Consider the following 24,847-nt stretch of genomic DNA (forward strand, 5'->3'; position numbering starts at 1 on the left):
GTAGCAGAATGAGTGGAATGGTATCAAACACATGGTTTCTAGGTGTTTGATGCCATTCCATTTGCTCCATTCCAGATATTATTATGAGTCGTCCTCCCCTCAGCAGCCTCCACTGAAAGCAGGGTATGTTATTTCAGAATGAAAGATCATACTCTCCCACATATCGTTCTCATAGTTCTCCCAGAATGAATTATGTTCACTTCAAATGCATGATACGTGCTGTGTGGCAATGAAAGGACATTTTATTTTTCATCCCTAAGAGTGTCATGCTGACAGTGATCTGTATCAGAGAACAAACACTTGGTTGTGTTATTATTCCTTGGCAAACACACAGTATATTTCACAAACCCTCTGAAATTATTAAATTCACAGATTATTGTTTGAGCTGAAATGCATTATTCTCACAGAGCCAGAGATAAATAGCCAACATCATGTTCCGTTTATAGTAGACTACAATAATACACTCTGACTGGTGCACAAACGCTCATGAATATGGCTGAGTGGTTCCAGTGGATTCCAACAGGTCTGTCAAATTAAGACATATGATATTTCCAAATGTCCAGATAAACTGAATTTCCTTGGTTCGGTGTGTTTTGAGTGAGATGAAGAGTTGACATGTCCTTACAGCAGTCTTTGCTGAACAGGTTTCATCCAGTCAGTGCTAGTGGTGATATTCCCAAACATTCCCAACGAGGAGGAGGGATGTTGGGAAAACTACAACGATTCCCTCCCCTCCTCACTTCCGGATAGTGGTGACGCTACAGGAGCAAGCCTCGGCTTAGAGTTATTTCGTTTCTGTGACAATTTCCAATCCCAGCTGTGACAAAATAGTCATAAAAGGTCCCACAGTCCAGTATGTCATTGTCATGTTGTCCAACGGGAAAGAGAGGGGGGGGGGGGCATGGGGGGTATTCACTCTCCTGCAACTGTGCCCAATCTCTCTCATAGCTCCTACCCTCTTTTTCTCAACCCCCTTCTCTCCCCTCATCCAGTCTCACACTTTCTCCTCATCCCCTTATTCTTTCCCTCTCTCAGTGTCTGTGAAGTAGGGGTGAGGGGTGGTGTGAGGGGCAGATGGGTGGACAGTTTATCCCCCCCCCCCCCCCCCCGCTAGGACAGTGTCTCCATCTCAAACTGGGTGTGTCCATGTCCGTTAGATGTGGTCGCAGTATTGGACCAGGCCTCAGCCGGGCAAGTGTTACCCGATTTAGGAGCCTCCCCTTGGGGTGGGTGGGTGATGGTTAGAGGTCCAGGGTCGGTTCCTGGGGGGGGTTCGGGCGGGGTGGGCTCGGGGGGCTTGCGGTCGTAGTAGAGGGCCCAGAGCAGGGTTAGGGTCAGGGTCATGGCCAGAATCTGGGCCACTCCTATAGACACACCCAGGAAACGCAGCACCTGCAGTTGCTTAGTCCCCCGGATGAAACTGTAGATCTTCGGCCCGCAGCCCTGTAGTACACACACACACACACACACACACACACACACACAGACAGACAGACAGACAGACAGACAGACAGACAGACAGACAGACAGACAGACAGACAGACAGACAGACAGACAGACAGACAGACAGACAGACAGACAGACAGACAGACAGACAGACAGACAGACAGACAGACAGACAGACAGACAGACAGACACAGACAATGGAACACAATAAGGGCTTGTCATTTTAAGAGTTGAACCTAATTCATGTTGAAATATGGCATATGTTTGATCCATGTTATATTATATGAACCTCTCAGAGTTTACATTTAACACAATTAGTAGCCTCTCTCTCCCCCTTTTCCTGAATCGGCACTCTCTTTACCTCCTCCTCCCTTTCCCCACACCCCTCCCTTTTTCCAGTGTCACAACCTCCCCTTTCTCCACCCTCTACCTCCATCTTTCCCAGGCATGCCAGTCCAGGTGTGTATTTTTGTTTATTATTTACAACGATGGTCTACACCGGCCAAACTTGGATGACGCTGGGCCAATTGTGCGCCGCACTATTGGACTACCAATCACGGCCGGTTTTGATACAGTCTGGATTCGAACCAGGTTGTCTGTAGTGACACCTGAGATGAATCGTCTTAGACCACTGCGCCACTTGGAAGCCCCTGTATGTGTATGTCAGGCAGGAACAGCCTGCTCACCCAGCATTTCTCACCCAGGTGACAATGGGCAGCCTGGCAGTCTTCACCTGGCACACCGGGCCTGCTAGAACCCTGTTAGAGCCACACAACTTGGCCTGGACCACGGGGAGGGGAACTGTTGCTAAGGCTAGGGGGTTAACAGTGTTGACTAAACACAGCAGACAGACATGTTGAGGTGGAGGTGGTCAGACTGGATAAAGGACAGGGTTGGTTTGGGGTTAGACCAGGACAGTGGTTGACTAAACACAGCAGACAGACATGTTGAGGTGGAGGTTGTCAGACTGGATAAAGGACAGGGTTGGTTTGGGGTTAGACCAGGACAGGGGTTGACTAAACACTGCCTGCTTGCCTGCCTGCCTGCCTGCCTGCCTGCCTGCCTGCCTGCCTGCCTGCCTGCCTGCCTGCCTGCCTGCCTGCTGCCTGCCTGCCTGTTGCCTGCCTGCATGACTGCCTGTTGCCTGCCTGCCTGCCTGTTGCCTGCCTGTTTGCCTGACCTACTGCCTGCCTACCTACCTGTCTGTTTGCCTGCCTGTTTTCCTACCTACCTGCCTGCCTGTTGCCTGCCTGCCTGCATGACTGCCTGTTGCATGACTGCCTGTTTGCCTGCCCTACTGCCTGCCTGCCTACCTGCCTGTCTGTTTGCCTGCCTGTTTGCCTGCCTACCTGCCTGCATGCCTGCCTGTTTTTCTACCTACCTACCTACCTACCTGCCTGCCTGCTTGCCTGCCTGCCTACCTGCCTGCCTGTCTGTTTGCCTACCTACCTACCTGCCTGCCTGCTTGCCTGCCTGCCTACCTGCCTGCCTGTCTGTTTGCCTACCTACCTACCTGCCTGCCTGCTTGCCTGCCTGCCTACCTACCTGCCTGCCTGCTTGCCTGCCTACCTGCATGCCTGCCTGTTTGCCTACCTACCTACCTACCTGCCTACCTGCATGCCTGCATGTTTGCCTACCTACCTACCTACCTGCCTGCCTGCTTGCCTGCCTACCTGCCTGCCTGTCTGTTTGCCTGCCTGTTTGCCTGCCTACCTACCTGCCTGCGTGCCTGCCTGTGTGTTTGAGTGGGTGTGTGAGAGAAAGGTGAGATATTAAAATAGAAATAGAGAGAGACTCTAGGGTGAAAGTTTGCTTTGTATTCTCTCTGTATCCTACTGGCAGGCTAGCTGGCATTGCTTGGCGTACCTCAACCCCTACTAGACTTTGTTTGTGTGTTCCCCACAGCATACCTTGTCCCCTGATGGGCTTGATGAGGCGTAATAGCTGCACTCTGTCTCAACAATCTGGCAACCGCAGCAGCCAGAAGGCACACTATGCCATCAAGCCTGTGATTGGCTCTAATTGAGTTGTATGGATTTCTCTCCACCATTGAACACGGCAGGTCATTTCAGGCTGCAAATAGACGTCCCATTGGAAACAGGTTGTTGTGAATGTATTACCTCCAAGAAAATCATCTCCACTCCATTCAGAATGTAAGTAGCCTAAATCAAAAAGTTTATTGTTATTGTTTCTGTCTCTTCTGAGCTAACAGGTTTACTCAGTCAGTGAATAGGAATACATAAGCCTGTGTGTCCCTTTCTGATGATGTCACAGGGGAAGGTACGTCAATGGCAATTGGCAGATCCACCTGGGGCTACAGAGAGCCGTAATGATCACCTGTAATGATCCTAACTCTTTTCAGGGTGGGGTCAGAGGGTTCAGTAGGTGAACAGTTCACCAGAGGTCAAGCCACAACCTAACACTTACTATGAGGTCAGAGGGTCACTGGGGCACTCCTGGGGACACTCACCTCTTGGTGAAGATCACTGAGGTCACGGTAGTGGGCGTGGCGAGCACATCCTGGATACTGATTGGAGCAGCAGGAGTCTGGTGGCCATTCCATCTCTGTCATCTCCAGCCAATCGGTGAAGTAGATGACCCCACAGCACTTAAACTGGGGAACACACAGTCAAAGAAAATGTACATACATTAGCAACCCTTTATAACTAGCAATCTTGCATATTCAAGCACTAAAACATTAATAACCTCTAATAAATACATGTAATATCTTATTAAAATGTTGCTCTTGGGTTATGATATAAAACCACTACGTGTGTGTGACCTCTGGGGTAGTGACCTCTCACCTCAGTCTGGAAGGTGTTCCAGGTGTGTGTTAGCCACTGGTAACGCTGCAGGCCATAGTTGGGCATCCTGGACTTCAGACTGATCATATCTGACCTCTGAACTGAGGGCTTGGACAGAACTTAACAGTGTTACTCCATTAGGGCTGTCCCCGACTAAAACAAATCTTGGTCGACCGAGAGTCGTCTGTTCTTTCGACCAATCAATTGGTCAAAATTTTCAAATGTGTATTTTTCCATATATAGGCACATCCTATGTGTTTTAATTAAATCAACTACAGTGCATTCGAAAAGAATTCAGACCCCTTTACTTTTTCCACATTTTGTTACATTACAGCCTTATTCTAAAGATTGATAAATTATTATTTTTTCTCATCAATCTACAAACAATACCTCATAATGACAAAGTGGAAACAGGTTTTTAGATTTTTTTGTAAATGTATATAAAATGATGATACTTAAGTATCAAAAATAAAAGTAAAAGTATAAGTAATTTCAAATTCCTTATATTAAGCAAACCAGCCGGGCACGATTTTCTTGTTTTCTTTTTTTTTTTTTTACGGATAGCCAGGGGCACAAATGAAGCATTTGTGTTTAATGAGTCCGCCAGATCAGATGCAGTAGGGATGACCAGTGATTTTCTCTTTTAAGAGCGTGAATTGGACAATTTTCCTGTCCTGCTAAACATTCAAAAGTTAGTAGTACTTTTGGGTGTCAGGGAAAATGTATGGAGAAAGTACAAACTTTTCTTTAGGAATGTTGTGAAGTAAAAGTAAAAGTAATCAAAAATATAAATAGTAATGTAAAGTACAGATACCCCAAAAAATTACTTAACTAGTACTTTAAAGTATTCTTACTTAATAAGTTGTTTACACCACTGCCACAAATCAGGCCTTTATGAAAGAGTGGCCACACTCCTTAGTACAAGGCACATGGCAGCCCGCTGGAAGTCTCTGAAAAGGCACCTAAAGGACTCTCAGACCATGAGAAACAAGATTCTCTGGTCTGATGAAACCAAGATTGAACTCTTTGGCCTGAATGCTAAGCGTCACCTCTGGAGGAAACCTGGCACCATCCCTACGGTGAAGCATGGTGGTGGCAGCATCATGCTGTGGAGATGTTTTTCAGCGGCTGGGACTGGGAGACTACTGTAGTCAGGATCTAGGGAAAGATGAACGGAGCAAAGTATAGAGATATTCTTCATGAAAACCTGCACCATCCCCTCTGTGCAGCGACACTCCCCATCCAACCTGATAGAGCTTTAGAGGATCTGCAGAGAAGAATGGGAGAAACTCCCCAAATACAGGTGTGCCAAGCTTGTAGCATCATACCCAAGAAGACTCGAGGTTGTAATTGCTGCCAAAGGTACTTCAACAAAGTACTGAGTAAACAGTCTGAATACTTATGTAAATGTGATATCATTTTTTTATTTTTATACATTTGCAAATATTTCCCAAAAAAATGTTTTGCTTTGTCATTATGGGGTATTGTGTGTAGATAGTTGAAAAAACAAAATGTAATCAATTTTAGAATAAGGCTGTAATGTAACAAAATGTGGAAAAAGTCAAGGGGTCTGAATACTTTGCAAATGCACTGTATATGCAGTGAGCTTGTCTGATGCTTTAAGCGCACTGTTTGATGAAATAATTAAGCCACACAAATGACTAGAGGGAGTCCAACCGCAATTTATTTGAGTGTGCCGGGCCGGGCTCAGACTTTCTGCGCTGTATTAAAAAAAATGAGTGACTAGCACCCGTTGTCTCTCTCTCATCCCTGCTGCAGGACCACCAAATAACATCAACAGTGTTTATCGCGCTGTCCGTGTTGCTGAAGCTGCAACATAATTCCAGCCATTTCTGACTGAAAAATGATGTTACCGAAATCCCTAATTTGTTTAGGAAAAACAGTCCCTATTCTCTCAACCCTTGCTCTCTTTACGTGACACATGAATGCATCGCATGCACGTGACCATTATGACCTATAGCATATCATTATCACACCAATAAATTGGTTATAACAAACTCTGAACACCGTAACACACGTGACAGCAAAATTGATGCAAAGAATGTGACAAATAAACTGGAAACGGGGGAATGTTAACGGGTTGCTCAGGAGGTAAAAAATGTGTGGAATACATGTGACTAGTTGTGGAAAATACTGGAGATGAAGAAAAAGAAGATAAGGAGCCAGCTCTGTGTGCATATTATCTGTGCCAAACAGGAGCTGTTAGATTACAATATAATTTCTCTGACCGTTTGGAACAATGTGAACAACACTAAATAAATTATAAGCATAACAGAGAGTCTGTTGTAATTTCCAAAATGGAACCGTTGATTTATTGTTTATGCTAAGTATTCAAAGTTCGCTTTATTTTATTTTAATATGAAAATGCTTGATTGCATTTCAAATCATGAATGACTCATATGCTGTGTGATGACATGAACGAATAAATGATTGATTGATTGATACAGTACTAAAGCTTATATAAGTATTGAAATATAGGCCTCAGTAAGTTACGGTATCAAGTCCTAACAGGGTGCGCTCTTAGGCCTGCAGCTCGATGGTGGTTATACAAGGCTGCTATACTAAGCCTACTAATGATAACAACATTACTTATTATAATACTAACGATGATCATAACAATAATAGTAATACCAACAATAAGAAGGAGATCAAGGAATAAAGGAGGGTTATTATTAAAAATATAATTTGTCTGATCATTTGGAACAGTGTAAATAACACTCAATAAATGATCAATAATACCAGAGAGGCGGTTTTAACGAGATAAAAAGTGTGAAGCCTTTATTACAGCAAAGCAAAGATTAAACAACAGCCCAATTTGTGAAATGATTTAACCGACATGTTGTGGTTGGTGCTCACGAAGGCTTGGTGCTCACAGAATCAGTATGCTATTAACCAAACACTCAAACAGGCAATATAAGCAGGATCTGTATTATTTTAGTAAATATATATGGATGATTTATAAAGCTTATTATAACGGCTATTGATTATAGACCTAATTCAGTTGGGATTTCCTCTCTCCTCACTTTCCTTAGACAATTAAGGCAAATGCTGTTTTCTCATCTTCTAACTCTGCTGCTGCCTCCACTGCTTTGTTCTCAACACCAATATGCTGGTTAACTTTGCTATTATGCCCATAGCGACAACAGCACACTGATGTGTTTCAGAACCGGGAACAGCGACCACTATCCAACACAGGAGAAACCAAATCTGTTATAAAATTATATTATTTTTATTAGTGTTGCACCATTGTTCCTACTTAATATAACCATATACAATTTCAGTAGCAAATGTCTTAGAGTCATGGACTGTACCATCCCCACAGCCTCCACAATGGATCAGTCCACTCAGACAGGCGTGAATCAGACAGGTGTCTTGTACGCCATGATATTTTGTTTTTGCTACTGCTCGACTAAAGAAATCTCGGTCGACCAACAGCCTATCGACCAAACAATCGACCAGTCGACTAAATGGGGTCAGCCCTAAACTCCATCTCATTCAGTATAGTTACATTCAGTTCAGCCATATATTTCAGTTCAACTTCAGCTGAGAACATTTCATGTACAGCTCATGTATTATTGTCACAAGATACTCAACAGAAAGCCCTGAAACCATATTGGAGCAACAGTCACAGTGGTGTATATTTAGCTACCAGCTCTCTGTTTCAAGCCTAGTTATATAGTCCAAGCCTCTGACCATGCCTCAAATATTTTCAAACACACAACTTCTGACTCTCTCCTCTAGTGTTTCCCAGGCCTCCAACACTCCGGTATGTAGTTGCTGAGGTTGACAACGGCTTGTTGTCTAAACAATTACCACTGTCTGGGCTCTGGGGAACCAGACCAGTGCTGTTCCGCAGACCCACAGTCTGACACACTTAGCATGCATAACTTATCCCCCTCTCCTCTCCTCTCCTTTCCAATAAAACCTCCACCTAACTCACCCTTGGGCCTCCCTCCCCTCCTTCTTCCTCTCTCCTTCACTCTTTATCCCTCTCTCCTCTAGTCTTGTAATGAGATTGTGATAAGCATAATATGACCCAGGTTACACAGAATTCCCCTGAGGCCAGGTTGGTGCTACCTTGGTGCTACCCTAGAAGTTTTCTGATAAAGGACAAGGCACAAAGACTACAATACCCACAACCCCCCTGCGGCATGGCAGGTATGTCACACTGAGGGAGGCCTGTGGCACTGTGGACTCAAACACGGACACAAACACACCTGCGCGGTCGGAGCGAGTCCCACCTACTGTGATGGGACATCAAAGCCACTGTGGGCTCTTTCATGGTGGAGAGATAAGCCCCTGGCCCAGTGGAGGGGCAGCCCTGTAGGGGAGAACCCGTTGTAATAGAGAGCCCTGCCCATTGTGTTCAAACACCCACAACCTGAGCAGGAGGGAGAGAGGAGGCAGGGGGAGGGAGGGGAATGAGGGAGGGATGGGAACGGGGGACACAATTATACCCTATCTTAGGGGTACTCAACTCTTACCCTACGAGGTCCGGGAGCCTGCTGGTTTTCTGTTCTACCTGATAATTAATTGCACCCATCTGGTGTCCCAGTTCTAAATCAGTCCCTGATTAGAGGGGAACAATGAAAAAATGCAGTGGAACCTGGTTTCACCCAACAACACTTTAGACCCATTGTGGAATTATGAGATGCTGGACGTTTCTTTTAGTTCGATTTTTTGTTTGTTCATATATAGCACCGGTACCATTTCCCTGTGCTCTTTGGCCTGTGCCCTGCACTGGTCATGTTGTTTATTGGGTAGCCCCAGTAAGCAGAGAAAGAGGCGAGCTCTCTGAGCAGAGCAGAACATGACTGGCATTTATGTTTATTCATAGCACAGAACAAAATATAGACAGGCCTATAAGGACAGCCCCCACACATAGAGCTGCAGCATAGAGCTAAAGCATAGAGATACAGCATATAGAAAATCAGTGCCGCACTCACCTCGTCATACGTCCACACCCCACTGGCCAACTCTACACAGAAGATCACCAACAGACTGCCAAAGTACTGAGGAGAAAGAGAGAGAGAGAGAGAGAGAGAGAGAGACAGAGACAGAGAGAGAGAGAGAGAGAGACAGAGACAGAGACAGAGACAGAGACAGAGACAGAGACAGAGACAGAGACAGAGAGAGAGAGAGAGAGAGAGAGAGAGAGAGAGAGAGAGAGAGAGAGAGACAGAGACAGAGACAGAGACAGAGACAGAGAGAGAGAGAGAGAGAGAGAGAGAGAGAGAGAGAGAGAGAGAGAGAGAGAGAGAGACAGAGACAGAGACAGAGACAGAGACAGAGAGAGAGAGAGAGACAGAGACAGAGACAGAGACAGAGACAGAGACAGAGACAGAGACAGAGACAGCGAGAGAATGTTAGTGTTGAGGCTAGATGTACTGTGCAGTGTCTTGTCTGAGTGATTGATCGTCATGGTGGATGGTGGGAGAAAGTGCTTTCACACACAATGAGTAGTGATGTTATGTTCTTCAATCTCCAGACGCCTGTTCCACTCATGTCACATACACACACATACACACTGACACACATTACACACACATTACACACACACACACCTATTTCCACAATTTCACATAAAGAAATAACATTAAAATGTTCAATCTTTCAGACTTTCATGTAAACACAACTGTGCAAACACACACACACACACACATACACACACACATACACACACACATATACACACACAGGTCTTATGAAGAGTGATGCGTGTGTCAGCCATTCTATTGGGGGCATGTTAGTGGTACAGGGTATGTCTGACAGCCTGTTTGTTTGGAGTGTAAATATTATTGGCAGACAGATGGCTCTGCCTTGCCTTTGTTAGTGCTACACTCCATTTAGAGCAGCCCAGTCCCAAACAACACAGACACACACACACTCACACACCTCTCACCCAGAAACTCATCTCACCACTCAAAAACATCTCCCCTGTCTTCTTCTCTCTGTGTGACCTTTTCACCCTTCGAACCCCCCTCTAACACACATACCAAGACATACACAAACAGTACATCAATACTTCACCATTCTACAAGGACGATTTCCAGGTGTGAAGAGAATATGAAACTTCCCTTGGCCCCTTCTAGCTTCAATATACACTGAGTATACAAAACATTAAGAACACCTGCTCTTTCCATGACATAGACTGACCAGGTGAATCCAGGTGAAAGCTATAATCACTTATTGATGCCACTTGTTAAATACACTTCAATGTAGGGAGGAGACAGGTAAAGAATAATTTTTAAGCCTTGAGACATGGATTGTGTACGTGTGCCATTCAGAGGATGAATGGGCAAGACAAAATATTTAAGTGCCTTTGAACAGGGTATGGTAGTAGGTGCCAAGTGCACTGGTTTAACGGTGGCCAAAAACTGCAATGCTGCTGGGTTTTTCACACTCAACAGTTTCCTGTGTGTATCAAGAACGGTCCACCACTCAAAGGACATCCAGCTAATTCGACACAACTGTGGGAAGCATTGGGGTCAACACAGGCCAGCAGCCGTGTGGAACGCTTTCAACACCTTGTAGAGTCCATGTCCCAACAAATTGAGGGAAAAGAGGAGTGCAACTCAATATTAGGAAGGTGTTCTTAATGTTTTGTGCACTCAGTGTATTACCTTTCTCATAGAGATGTGTCTTTATGTTTCACACATTTCATTTCACGGAGGAAGCTCTCTCTCTCACACACACACACACACACACACACACACACACACACACACACACACACACACACACACACACACACACACACACACACACACACACACACACACACACACACACACACACACACACACACTGAGGTTAGAGGAGGGTTGCAGTTGTTTGAATGGAATGTCAAGGCTTCCAAGAATGGATTTCCTCCTGTGTAGAGAGACTTACAGCATAATTCCCTTCCCTCGCTGATACTCAATTAACACGTATACAAGGGCGAGAGAGGGAAGACGGGGAAAGAGAGGTGGAGGAACAGAAGAGTGAGAGGGGGAGAGCTATAAGTTTAGGCTAAGGGGGGATTTGTTTGGCGTCTTTAAGGAGGGACTAGTTTTAAGCGACCTTTCTACGCGTTCGCTGGAACAGCTTCTCAGATTAACTTAAGACCCTGCAGTCGTCCCTAACATACCCCCAATATCCCACAACGCACCACTGCATGCATATAAACATCTACAAACATCCCAACAACCGCTTAGAGACCCTAAATGGACGCCTTGACGCTTTTCAGTAGCTTAGTCCACAACAGAAACACAACTATCTATAACATATAAAGGTTTTAACTGAGCTTAAAGCCAGGGAACCATCAATTGCCCACCACAGCTATGATTGAAGGGAGAAGGGGGGGGTGTTATTCAGGTAGAGAGCAGAGTCGGGGTGGTGGGGGGCGTTCCTCTGAAAGGGACGCCCCAGCTGGTGAATGGGTATGTGGGTAACCCAATCGCCACTCACCCCTCTCAGCCACCTCGCCATAAGCCGGGCAAAGACGGGTGGGATAGCGTTACCCATTGTCCCTCTCAACCGAGATAATATTGTCTCCGGATGGTACAGTCCAAACACTGGAATGCCAGGGCAGAGTTGCAAGGAGAGAGGGATGAATGAAGTCCCAATGGAGGGGTGGACGAAGCGTGAGGGAGACCCAGAATCCAGGCACTTTGGTCGGGGAGAGACTGACACAGGAAGCCCCTCCCTCTCCGTCTCCCCACACAGCACACCTGGGAGATAGAGCCACAAAACAGGCTCCACCCCACCCTATCCGATGTCCTGCCCTTCCAATCTATAGGAATATGAGTAATCATGTACCTGCCCTGTTATAGTTTTTGTATGCATGACACAAATTGGTCAACGGAAATAGTGCATTATGCTGCCACGAATGCTTCTGTATGGGAATACATGTTATGTATGCAAGACATGTGTAGTAAAGTAATGCTCCGTAGCATATGCTCTGTAAGCACAGAGATGATACATTGTTTAGTCATCTGCATGCATGGTTGGATGGAAATTGATTTTTTGGGGGTTGTCTCTCTCTCTCTCTTTTCTGTACCTCAGTGGGTTTCTCTCTCCCTCTCCTTCACCTGCTCTGACTCAATCCACCTCTTTACCTCCTTTCTTTTATCCCTGTTTCTCTTTCATTCTCTCTTTTTGTTGTTCCACACTGACAGTGGTGAGTGATTGAGACAATCACACACTTATCTGTCTCTCTGTCTCTCTCTCTCTGTCTCTCTCTCCCTCTCTCCCTCTCTCCCTCTCTCCCTCTCTCTGGACATCCATCAGTGCCCAGGGTACCATTACTCAGGCAGGCTCAGACAGCAGCAGTGGTGAATAGTTTTACAGCTGTACTTATCCACGGGAGCGCCATTCCGCAACACACCGGCAACATCCCCGCACCAGGCCCTCGCTCGCTCAGAGGGGGCGTTCGCTAACACAAGACGCGGCGCAACACGCTTACGGGATGATGAATGACCATTGTGGCGCTGCATTGGATGAGTAACGGCTGTAAAATCGAGAGGGGAATTCTCGTTGCATCTCCCTCCGGTGTATGAACAGTGGAACTACGCGACTGTGTGGCTGTTGCGTGAATTTACAGGCCTGTTCCAGGGTTTATGAGGGCACAATAATATTACTTTATTGAGATGTAGAGGACATCAGGCTGTTACAGATGATGAGGACAATAGCACATGAAGATAGATAGGGGGGCTACTGTGTGTGGAGCACTCTGTGCGTGCGTGCGTGCGTGCGTGCGTGCGTGCGTGCGTGCGTGCGTGTATTTCAAGGTTGTATAAATGTGTAACTAACACCGATAGCTAAAGAAAACCTTTCAGAGATCTACAGCAATTACAACCCACTTCTCCAACTAAACCGAGCTCATCCCAGTTTCCACACACACACACACACACACACACACACACACACACACACACACACACACATACATACATACATACATACATACATACATACATACATACATACATACATACATACATACATACATACACTCAGAAACACACACACACGCAAACACACGTTCATTTCATTCAGACACGTACCCAGGACAGGAGTAGAAGGTTGCATTTCAGTGTGCCGCAGTAGCCCACCATGGCCACGATGACAAGAAAACAACACACTGCAATGATGATGGGATGGACAGCCGGAGAATACGTGAGAACTGCTGCTTCCTCCAGCCTACAGAGAGAGAGAGGGGGGGGGTAACTTGGCAGACTTTTTGTTTATTTATCTATCCATCCTGCTATTGCTCTCCCTCTCCCCTCCCTCTTCTCTCCCTCCTCTCTCTCTCTCTCTCTCTGTGTGGCCTGTTGCATTATTATTAATACAGCAGACAGCAAAAAAAGGTGATTACACTCCGTAAGAATGTGGATCTCCTCTACCGCAGAAGTTACTGTCAGGGGCCAGTGAGGGGTGAGATGGTGATCTGTGGACAGGTCTAGGTGATGAGAAACTGTTGAATTCAAAAAGTTATGCCGTTGATGATTTGTGGAAAGGTTGCCAGATATGAGTCGAGTTGATTTGTTGAGGAAGTGAGATATATTATCCAACAGACCCTCCTCTCTTTATCAGTCTCCTTCCTCCTCTATTCTCAATCTCTTCTTATTTACTGCTCCAACTCATATATACTAATTATCTTCCTCTCCCACTCTCTCCCTGTTATCTCTCTCCTGTCCCTCCCAGTACATGCCCACTGCCCACTGAGAGGTGTCAACATTGAGATGCATATCACTCACCTGGTGTGGGCCGTCAAGGTGAGTACAGTGTTCAGGTAGTCCCTGAGCCAAGCAGCCACCCCCAGGACACATATTGACATGAGCTGAGGGAGCAGAACACACACACACATAGAGAGAGAGATAGAACACACAGACACACACATTACACACAGACACACACATAACATTACAGTTTCACCAAGTAGGCCTACAGTAAACACTTCCACTCAAAATATGTTTTGTCTGAAAATGCTTATGGCAGTGAAATATAATCCAGGAACTTGGTATGGCAACAAAATGTTGCCTAGGGGGCATTTTGCCATGTGTTCAACACTTGCATAATCCACTACAACAACCCTGGAGCACTTATCAAATTTAATGGCCTATAAATAGCATGCAGTACAATTCCAAACATGCAGTTTGTTTTGCCTGTTGGGGGTCTCCGCTTCTCTTACCCAGAAGAGTAAATTGATAGCGTAGAGCAGGCAGCGCAGGCACCTCACCGCGTCCTCGCGAGCCATTCTGAGCCCAACAGCAACCGGTGGTCAAGACAGGACTCCTCATCCTAACCCGCGCCACCATAGCAACATCATTAACTAAAAGGAATATAAATCAATTAAATTGGGATTATTAGTCTGTCCCATGAATACAAAACGAGTTCTCAGTGTTCCGTGTAAAACATACCGGGTTTACATGTCTCTGTGCGTTCTGCGCGCGCCTTTCCAATGTCTTGTTTTAGCAGCCGAGGTAGATCCGTGGGAATATCCAGAAAGCATTCACAACAGGTGGTTTCTTACTTTCCCCAGTCCAGGAATGATGGAGTGTGTGGATGAGCGCTCAGCGGTGCTGACATATCCAAATCAATCATCACTCACTTAGCAAGGTATACTGCGAAAACATATCCAGAACATTACAATAAAACAACTTCTTATAAGGGTTTTTGCGCCAAATGAACATAATCCATGTGGTTAAATTATTAATGTTCAGCACTCATTTGACTCCCAGAGCAAACGTCAAACACTAAAAATCATACTATTGCACAGCAGCCTAAATCAAAACAAATAAAATATAACTTCAGTTGCGCACGTAGACACTGATTCCCAAAATCGATCTCTCCACAAAAACAATCCCCCGGTGGCGGTATGATAGGCCTACCTATCGTCCAATTCAGAGTGCCGAGTTAGTTATGCGCTGTCAGTTCAACTTTTCCATGTTTGAGTGGCCAAAACTCAACTCGCAGTTTGTTCTGTGTCATCCAAAGAGGTTGTCCGCGGGGTCCTAGCGCTTCGTCGGATTGCAATGCAGGAGTAACAACAGCAGGAGCAGCAACAGCAAGGCTATGGGTCTGTAGGGGGTGATGGAATGTGGACAGCTTTCCGCCTCCGAGATATAGCATACATAGGTCAAGAGATCACATCTAGAGAAACTATTATTGTCTGGAGTAAATGTGGGATGGGACTTCATCATGGAACTTCACTAGAGAGAGCAACAATAATGCTGTAATACGTGTCACCCCTTTCCCACAGATGTGCATGGCTATTCAATTATATTCTGTAGTATTCTATTCTATTCTGTTATATTCTATTCTGTTATATTCTATTCTGTTATATTCTATTCTGTTATATTCCCTGTGGGATGACATTACATAAGCCTATCGCATACTCTTCTTGATACATATTCTTGATGATTTAGTGTATTAATAAAGGTGTCAATCCTTCAGTTATGAAACACTGAGCATATCTCAGCCATCTAAAGCTTTCATTAGATAATCCGATTATTGGTTAGTCTATCTCTATCCCTGTCGATTCTGAGCTCATTCTAAGAGAACACATGAATGAAAAAGGGGAAGGAATGAGTTACTCCTTAGGCTACATAATCAACAATTAAAAAGAGTAACAATAGACTCAGGTCGGCAGGCATTGTTATCTTAATTTATTGTCTTTTGATCTGTTTTTAATGTCCAAAGTCTGGCCATGAACCAAATGGGATTGATCAGCTTTAAAAAGCTTTATTGTTAGAGATGCATACAACAAAATAGAAGAAATTGACATTATGTCTTGTGTTTCCTGATAACAATAATGTTGACTCAATAGATTAAAGGAAATTACATCACAGCATAGACTTGCTTGGGTGGTCTTCAGTGTGCCAATCCAATGGAGGCAAGGAGATATGGGAGATTATATAGGAGATTAGTGTCACGTCTGCTCGCCCCCCCCCCCCCCCCCCCCCCCCTGCTTGAGGGCGCCAGGCTGCCCTGCATCACGCACTCCTATCATCCATTGCGCACACCTGCCTTCCCTCGTCACGCGCATCAGTGATATTGGACTCACCTGGACTCACTCATCAGCTCTATTCCCCGCTTCTGCATTAATTGTTTTTTGTTTGTATTACTAGTTTGCTGACGCTGTTCCTGTCTCGTTCCATGCCCGTTCTTTATTAAATGTTTGACTCCCTGTACCTGCTTCGTCTCTCCAGCGTCATCCCATGTGACAATTAGAGGGAATGAGGATGGGGTGGGGTGGGGTGGGGTGGGTTGGGATGGAAATGGTGAATGGGGGGTTGGGAGAATTGAGAGAGGAGTGAGACAGTGTTTGGTGCATGGGATGGATGGTTTAGAGCTTGTAATGGAGGGTCAGGTTGAGAGAGATCATGAGGAGAATAGAATAGAGCTTGTTATTGAGAGGATACAAAGTGCGAGAGACTGGAGAAGGGGATGAGACAGTGAATGAGAGTGAATGAAGGTGCACAAAAGAGTTGTGAAGATCAATTGCACAATTCATAAGACAAAAACCCCCACATGTTTCATATGATTTATTAACTTTCATTTTCAACTGCCCTCCTCAACACACTGAATGAAAATAAACTAGCTTCTCGTGGGTCTATTCTTATGGGGACATGGTAACCTATAGATTGTCATTGTTTTGGATGAACAACAAAATGCTCATGAATCCCTCCTATAGACCTACAGTACCTCCAGAAAGTATTCACACCCCTTGACTTTCTCCACATTTTGTGTTAGTCTGAATAAAAATACATTTAAAAAATGAGATCTTTTGTCAATGGCCTACACACAATACCCCATAATATTGTCAAAGTGGAATTCTGTTTTTTTATTTTTTTTAAGTATTCAAACCCTTTGTTATTTAGGCAAGCCTAAATAAGTTCATGAGTAAAAATGTGCTTAACAAGTCACAATAAGTTGCATGGACTGTGCAATAATAGTGTTTAACATGATTTTTAAATGACTACCTCATCTCTATACCTCACACTGTAAGGTCCCTCAGTCGAGCAGTGAATTTCAAACACTGATTCAACCACGAAAACCAGGGAGGTTTTCCAATGCCTCTCAAAGATGGGCACCTATTGGTATATTGGTAGATGGGTATAAAAAAAAGCAGACATTGAATATCCCTTTGAGCATGGTAAAGTTATTAATTACACTTTGGATGGCGTATCAATACATCCAGTCACTACAAAGATACACTACCTAGAAAGACTCAGCTGTAATCACTGCTAAAGGTGATTCTAACATTGACTCAGGGGGCTGAATAATTATCTAATCAAGATACTGTATTTTAGTGTTTTATTTTATCTTCTTTTTTGTACAAATGTTAGAACTTTTCTTTCACTTTGACATTATATAATATTTTGTGTAGATTGTTGACAAAAATGACAATTAAATCCATTTTAATCCCACTTTGTAACACAACAAAATGTGGAAAAAGTCAAGGGGTGTGAATTCTTTCTGAAGGCACTGTATATCAGGCCTATAATGAACTGACAATCTGTTAGACTATTCAAATGGCGGTGTTATTTTATTTTCTCAGTGTGTTACTTATAGTTGAATGTGTTCGTTATAGTTAAATAATATCTCAATTCAATGTGTGTGTAGGCCTACCCTCCCTACACAATATCAATTGTGTCAGATGAGCATTATTGTTGCTCACCTGCATTGAAGCTACAAATAAGATATTTCCTTTTAATCAAGTATTAATTTAAAATTAAAATAGCGCGTTTGCATTGAAGTTTGATGATTAAAATGTATTTACCTCGTTGGAAAAGCTTAATTATGTTATTTCAGTCAATGTTTGAAATTGATGTCTATGAACTACAGGAACTAAGGGACTTTTGAAGTTTAGCACTCAACTCCATATCTGGCCAATCACATTCCACGTCGCTACTGACGTCAGGTCCTCTGACCTCAGTTTGTCAGTGGAATTTTTTCTTCGGGACACAGCAGCTAGCGGCGCCATATTGAAAGATACAAATTATTTTCATATACGCCTAAAATATCTAATTTGCCAAGATGCTGTACCTAGAGGATTACCTCGAGAGTGAGTATTTACGTTTATTTTACGTCTGGGTGGTATTATTTGTGTATTTACTGTCGTAAATGTGCATCATTTTAGCCGAAGCGCGCCCGGACTGTTAGCCTAGCCATGCTAACTCCTATATTCGCTTTTTCTTCTCGCTGGCAGTGATCGAGCAGCTACCCATGGATCTCCGCGACAGGTTTACGGAAATGAGAGAGATGGACCTGCAAGTTCAGAGTATGCACTGTTACAGCGTGACAGTCTACAAACACTTCACCGGCGAGCATTTTTCAAGTTGAAAAACACATTCTCAGTTTCGCAATTTTTGGGCTCATGTAGATAAGAGTCAAACTCTTAAAACTAATTAGTGGCCAAATAAAAATGTGTTAAATACAGTGTTTTTATTTGTATAGTATAACATTGCAACAACTTTCAGTAACCTGAGAAAGTTAACGTTAATGGGTTTGTATGATTCTAGTTAGGGTTAGAAATTACAACATAAAACCATGTTATATTTGTTTTCCGTATAGAGGTCCAACTAACGTTTGCTGATCATATGTGCATGCACAGAAGTTGAACAATGAATGTAAACAAAACAGGGGACATGGATTCGGAGTGTACACATCACATGTAGTATCAACGTTATACATTTGCTACTTAACATTTTTTTTCATGTGACTATGACTAGCTACATATACGCGAACTGTTTGCTAACTAGAACATGCACCAATATTAATTTAGTGGGGTACTTTCCATATGGGGTACTTGAGAAGACTAAGGAGACCATAGGCCTACTGGTATAATGCACATGAGTGTGTACTCAAAAAATTCAGTTGGGGGTACAGTAATGGAAAAAGGTTGGGAACCACTGATGTAATAAAGTTGGTTCGGTTCACTGGTAGCTTTAATCACAACATTCTGGTCCACAGACACCGCATGTAATATTAGCCCTTCTGGTCAGCATTGAAGTACAAATTGATATGAATTCTTCCACATGCATGCAGAGTATAACCCCATATGATTAGTGCCTCAGACACACCTGTCCAGATAACTCACCCCTCCCATTTGCTGTAGATGCCATGGACCAGTTGGAGCAGAGGGTGAATGAGTTCTTTGTCAATGCAAAGAAGAACAAGCCAGAGTGGAGGGAAGAGCAGATGGGAGTCATCAAAAAGGTGCCAAATAAGTCTCAGATTATGTATATTTCCCTTTTCAAAAATACAGTTTTGTTCTTTTAATCCCATAAATGTTTTACAATAAGCTGTACTACAACACTTTTTGTGGTTATTCTTTGTGCTTTGTCATTTGCATTTTAGTCATATAACAGACACTCTTATCCAGAGCTACTTAAAGTTAGTGCATTCATCTTAACATAGCTAGGTGGGATAACATATCACAGTCATAGTAAGTACATTTTTCCTCAATAAAGTAGCTATCAGCAAAGTCGGAGCTAGTAAGAGGAATAAAACAAGTGCCAGTGTTGGTTTACCAAATGGCAGATTTTTTTTTTAGGTGGTTTCAGCCTTTGACTGCTTTTTCTCTGTTTCAGGATTATTATAAAGCATTGGAGGATGCAGATGAGAAAGTACAGCTGGCCAATCAGATTTATGATCTGGTGAGTTGGAATTTGAATGCCAAGACGGAGCTCTGTCTAACGATGTCTGGTTTGTCTAATGGGTCATGAGAAACCACTTCTATGAAAAGGTAGGGACAAGGGGAGTTAGAGGAGAATCTTTATCGCTGGTGGCCTTTTTCAGGATGATTTGTGGGTGCATGTCACCACAAAAATATAAAATGTTCTGTTCAGGACTGTGCGGTCTGTGACACTAGGTGGCAGTCAAACAATGTGAATCATTTGGAAGTCACTAAAATGTCATTCTTTTCAAGTGTTTCTAATGTTTGTTTAGATATTGACGTTTCTATCTTTTGATATTGATCTATTTCATAGTGAATATTCAATGTGTAAAATCTTGGGGGGTTTGTTCAACATCTATATTGTGGGGTATGAACAGTATGGTATATAATGGGGTGTGTGTTGCAGGTGGACCGTCACCTGAGGAAGCTGGATCAGGAGCTTGCTAAGTTCAAGATGGAGCTGGAGGCTGACAACGCTGGCATCACCGAGATTCTGGAGAGACGTGAGTCATATCTGTCTATCACAACACCACAGAAGCCCCGCCCCCTTCATCTTATCCTGTTTTGGCTTGGGGGCAGTATTTTGACGTCTGGATGAGAAGCGTGCCCAAAGTAAACTGCCTGTTACTCAGGCCCAGAAGCTAGGATATGCATATAATTGGTCGATTTGGATAGAAAACACTCTAAAGTTTCCAAAACTGTTAAAATAATGTCTGTGAGTATAACAGAACTGATATGGCAGGTGAAAACCTGAGGAAAATCCATCTAGGAAGTGGGATTTTTTGATGTGGGTAGTTTCAAATTGAATGCCCATAGAGTATCCGGATTGCAGTTCCTATGGCTTCCACTAGATGTCAACAGTCTTTAGACATTGTTTCAGGCTTGTTTTCTGAAAAATGAAGAAGAATGAGACCATTTTGTCAGTGGACTGTAGAATCAAGCAGAGCTGTTTTTCCTTTCTATTGAATACGCTATTGTCCGGTTGAAATATTATTGATTATTTAGACAATAGACAACCTGAGGATTAATTATAAACATCCTTTGACATGTTTCGATGAACTTTACCGGTATTATTAGGATTTATTCGTCTGCATGTTTTGACAGCCTTTGAGCCTGTGGATTACTGAACAAAACGCGCCAACAAAACTTAGTTTTTGGGATATAAAGAGGTACTTTATCGAACAAAACAAACATTTATTGTGTAGCTGGGACTCTTGTGACTGTAACCAGATGAAGATCTTCAAAGGTAAGTGATTCATTTTATCGCTATTTCTGACTTTCGTGACTCCTATACTTGGCTGGAAAATGTTTGTATGATTTTGTAAGCGGGGAGCTGTCCTCAGATAATCGCATGGTATGCTTTGGCCGTAAAGCCTTTTTGAAATCTGACAAAGTGGCTGGATTAACAAGAAGTTAATCTTTAAACTGATGTATAACACTTGTATTTTTATAAAAGTTTATTATGACTATTTCTGTATTTTGAATTTGGCGCTCTGCAATTTCACCGGATGTTGTCGAGGTGGGTCGCTAGTGGAACGCCTGCGCCAGAGAGGTTAACTCTCTTGGCCCTGTCAGAATGTTGGGCTGACAGGCTGCTTTTTTTCTAGTCTTGTTTCGGTTGCGATAGTGGGATGGTATCAATCTTCCCATCGGGATATTTCAGCCCTGCTAGGGGGCAGTATTGACCTAAAAATGACCCTGTTAAGTCAACTGTTGCTGTCCAGCTCTAACATTCTCTCTCCTCTATCAGGATCCCTAGAGATGGACAGCCCCTCTCAGCCCGTCAACAACCACCACGTCCACTCACACACCACCGTGGAGAGTAAGTACAAGTCTTGGCTGTTTGGCCGACTTTCTTTTGAAGTTGCATGTCGGAAGAAAAATGTATATTGACTAAAGCGCTTTGTTTGTATAGATTATTTGCTGCTTTCCTATGCGAGGTCATGAAGGTAGTAATTCAGGTTGTGTTTGTGTGTGACAGAGAGGAAGTACACCACGCAGCCGAGCCACCACACTACAGAGCACGTCCCAGAGAAGAAGTTCAAATCTGAAGCCCTGCTCTCCACACTCACGTCAGACGCCTCCAAGGAGAACACACCGGGCTGTCGCACCAACAGCACGACGTCAGCCTCTAACAACGTGTACAGTGTGAACTCATCCCAGCCCCTGGCCTCCTACAACCTCAGCTCTCTGCCTGCTGGGCCCGGGGCTGGGGCAGGGGCCATCACCATGGCTGCAGCGCAGGCTGTACAGGCCACCGCACAGGTATAAACACACACATTCTCTCTCTTTCTCACACACACAGACATACACCCAACTCCATGGCCCTCTGATTTATTCAGATGTGTGCTGCATTGATGGGGGTCAGTATCTTGACCCAGACTGTCTGTTCTGAGGATGATCTTATCTGATTAGGACAAATGTCCTTGAATGTGTAACTGATGTGTGTCCTATGACTGTAACTAACCCTGTTCATGGCTATGTGTGTCTCTCTCTACCTGCCTTTCCCATCTTCTTTCCCTCTCTGTACCCTCCTTCCCCTCCCTGTGCCCTCCTTCCCCTCCCCTCTCCATGTCAGATGAAGGAGGGCAGGAGGACTAGCAGTCTGAAGGCCAGCTACGAGGCCATTAAGAACAATGACTTCCAGCTAGGGAGGGAGTTCTCCCTGACCTCCCGGGATACCACGGGGGCCTACTCCACCTCTGCCCTGGCCAACACTCTCACCCAGACCCTCACCCCCGCCGGCTCAGCCATCGCCTCTGACTCCCGCGGTGGACGCAAGACCAAGTACGACACAGCTTATATGCACACACACAGCCCCCGTACACTCAGACAAGCATGACAAGCCCTAGCTGGTGGTCTTCTCCAGTGATATCACATAATTTCATGCCTTATTAAACCGTGTCAATCCACCCTGCATCACCCCACATCGGATGAACAGATGTCATGCCAAATCATGCGACATCATTTCAGTGTCCAGTCCCATGATGTTATGCCACATTATGCCAGCCATGCTTTCCAACTCCACCCCCACAGCATGAATGAATAAATAAATTAAGATGAAAAATGGAGATCTAGTCTAAACTGTTCCTGTCTTTTCTCCCCCTCCACAGAGGCAACACCAAGTCTTCCAACCACCAGTCGTCGTCCTCCTCCTCGTCTTCGTCCCTGTCGTCGTGCTCCTCTTCTTCAGCCCTGGCCCAGGAGCTGTCGCAGCAGGCCTCGGCCCTCCCAGAGTCTGAGACCAACAACCAGGTGGACTGGACCTACGACCCCAACGAGCCCCGCTACTGCATCTGCAACCAGGTACACACACATCCAGAGACACTCTCTCTCACACTGGACAGCACACACCTACAGCTGACAGATTAACTAAAATGGCTTCTCTCTTGTTAAAGGTGTCTTATGGAGAAATGGTGGGCTGTGATAATCAAGATGTAAGTACCCATTTCCATTTGGGAGTGCTTTTCTCATGTTCTACAACTGTTACCACATTACTTTCACATAGAACTTTGTCAAATGAGAGATGAGGTATGAGAGCTAACCTGAGTGCCCTGTGTGTGTTTGTGCAGTGCCCCATCGAGTGGTTCCACTACGGCTGCGTGGGCCTAACAGAAGCCCCCAAGGGGAAGTGGTACTGCCCCCAGTGTACTGCCGCCATGAAGAGGAGAGGCAGCAGGCACAAATAGACACCCCACCTCTACTACCCTGCTCCTCATCCAGGCCCACACCCCTACCCCGCCAAACCAACTGTCAATGCTATATCAACTGTAGTTCCTCCCAAACAAGTGTGTGTACCTGTTGTGGACACACACAGTATTCTTATTCACCTGCCTCTCTGTGTGACCTCTCAGGGGTCAAAACAGTGGGGTCAAAGGTTGTTATTGCAGGGTCAGTCCTGTGTGAATATTTGGATGAGACACCTGACTGGAAAATCAAAACGAGCCAAGACTTCCTGAAACCGCACCCCCTGGTTGGGTGTCCATTGTCCCCCTCCTGAATGTTTAGCCTCGGTGCACCCCTTCTCTCCCCCATTCATCAGACATTCCTCGCCTTTCCCTTTGTGACAGGAAGGGCCACACCCCTCCCCCCCTCCTGCTTCCAAGCACGGCTGCAACAAGAAGTGCTCATTACAGTAAAATTACACAGACTGGGAAATGTAGTCCATGGGTGTTTATTGGACTACAAAACCCAACCCCTCTACAAGTTTTAATTTGAATTCTGAAACGAATTGATGAGACGCAACTATGACTTTGAAAATATGAGGGTGATGATTGGGACGGTGGTCATTTCAGGTAAAGTATGGATGCATATGAGTGGCCCTCCACCGTTGAGTCCTGTAAAGCTGAAGAGTTCGGAATGTATAGTGTAAGATCAGTCGTAACTGAAGCGTGTATGTCTGTGAGTGTAAGTGTTTCTGTATGTGCGTGTGTATGTGTCACTAGTCATTCTGTACTGAGATGGTGTGTAAAAGTTTCCAGAGATGTAGAGAAAAACAAATCCAATAAAGTGATCAAGTTCTTTTGGTATTTCACGTGTTTCCTGGTTTCGTCTGTCAACGATGGCCTCTCTTCTTGATCAAACTGTAGCACTTCATAGCTCTAGGTATCCATTGTATTTGACTACACAATCAAAATGTAGATGGCTGTTGAATCACCAATGTTTTGATTCACAGCAGGCTTACAATGTGGACTGATTGCTTTATAAGTGTTGTACCGACACAAATGTTATACTGTTGCAAAATTTACCAAATAAATTGTTGCACGTGCCGAATACAACCTTACTGTGAAATGCAAGCCCTTAACCAACAATGGAGATTTAAGAAAAAAATGAACTAAATAAAAAAACTTTTAAAAACAGCAACAATAACGAGGCTATATACAGGGGGTACCAGTACCGTCAATGTGTG

General features: G+C 44.4%; 2 protein-coding genes across 4 annotated transcripts; one reads left to right on the forward strand and one right to left on the reverse strand.

The window, feature by feature from the left end:
• Positions 1-231: 231 nt before the first annotated feature.
• On the reverse strand, positions 232-15,201 carry LOC120031731 (tetraspanin-12-like). Its single transcript, XM_038977512.1, has 9 exons — positions 15,146-15,201; positions 14,675-14,878; positions 14,446-14,586; positions 14,012-14,094; positions 13,319-13,454; positions 9,218-9,283; positions 4,251-4,358; positions 3,917-4,060; positions 232-1,443 (listed from the first exon to the last, which is right to left on the reverse strand). The coding sequence occupies exons 3-9, from the start codon at positions 14,509-14,511 to the stop codon at positions 1,111-1,113; spliced, it is 936 nt and encodes a 311-aa protein (XP_038833440.1). The 5' UTR covers positions 14,512-14,586; positions 14,675-14,878; positions 15,146-15,201; the 3' UTR covers positions 232-1,110.
• A 3,006-nt stretch (positions 15,202-18,207) lies between these two features.
• On the forward strand, positions 18,208-24,467 carry LOC120032051 (inhibitor of growth protein 3-like). Of its 3 annotated transcripts, XM_038977983.1 has the most exons (11): positions 18,208-18,324; positions 18,469-18,540; positions 19,378-19,478; positions 19,853-19,918; positions 20,345-20,441; positions 21,689-21,760; positions 21,920-22,203; positions 22,517-22,725; positions 23,052-23,244; positions 23,337-23,375; positions 23,511-24,467. In XM_038977983.1, exons 1-11 carry the CDS (start codon positions 18,297-18,299, stop codon positions 23,625-23,627), a joined length of 1,278 nt encoding a protein of 425 aa, XP_038833911.1. In that variant the 5' UTR covers positions 18,208-18,296; the 3' UTR covers positions 23,628-24,467. The 3 variants fall into 3 exon arrangements, with proteins under 3 accessions (XP_038833911.1, XP_038833913.1, XP_038833912.1); XM_038977984.1 differs by lacking the exons at positions 18,208-18,324; positions 18,469-18,540; positions 19,378-19,478 and having other exon boundaries at positions 19,892-20,007; XM_038977985.1 differs by lacking the exons at positions 21,689-21,760; positions 21,920-22,203; positions 22,517-22,725; ... (1 more) ...; positions 23,337-23,375; positions 23,511-24,467 and having other exon boundaries at positions 19,853-20,007.
• The last annotated feature ends 380 nt before the right edge of the window (positions 24,468-24,847 follow it).

This window comes from Salvelinus namaycush, chromosome 38 (genome assembly GCF_016432855.1).
Source record: "Salvelinus namaycush isolate Seneca chromosome 38, SaNama_1.0, whole genome shotgun sequence".
Taxonomy (NCBI): domain Eukaryota; kingdom Metazoa; phylum Chordata; class Actinopteri; order Salmoniformes; family Salmonidae; genus Salvelinus; species Salvelinus namaycush.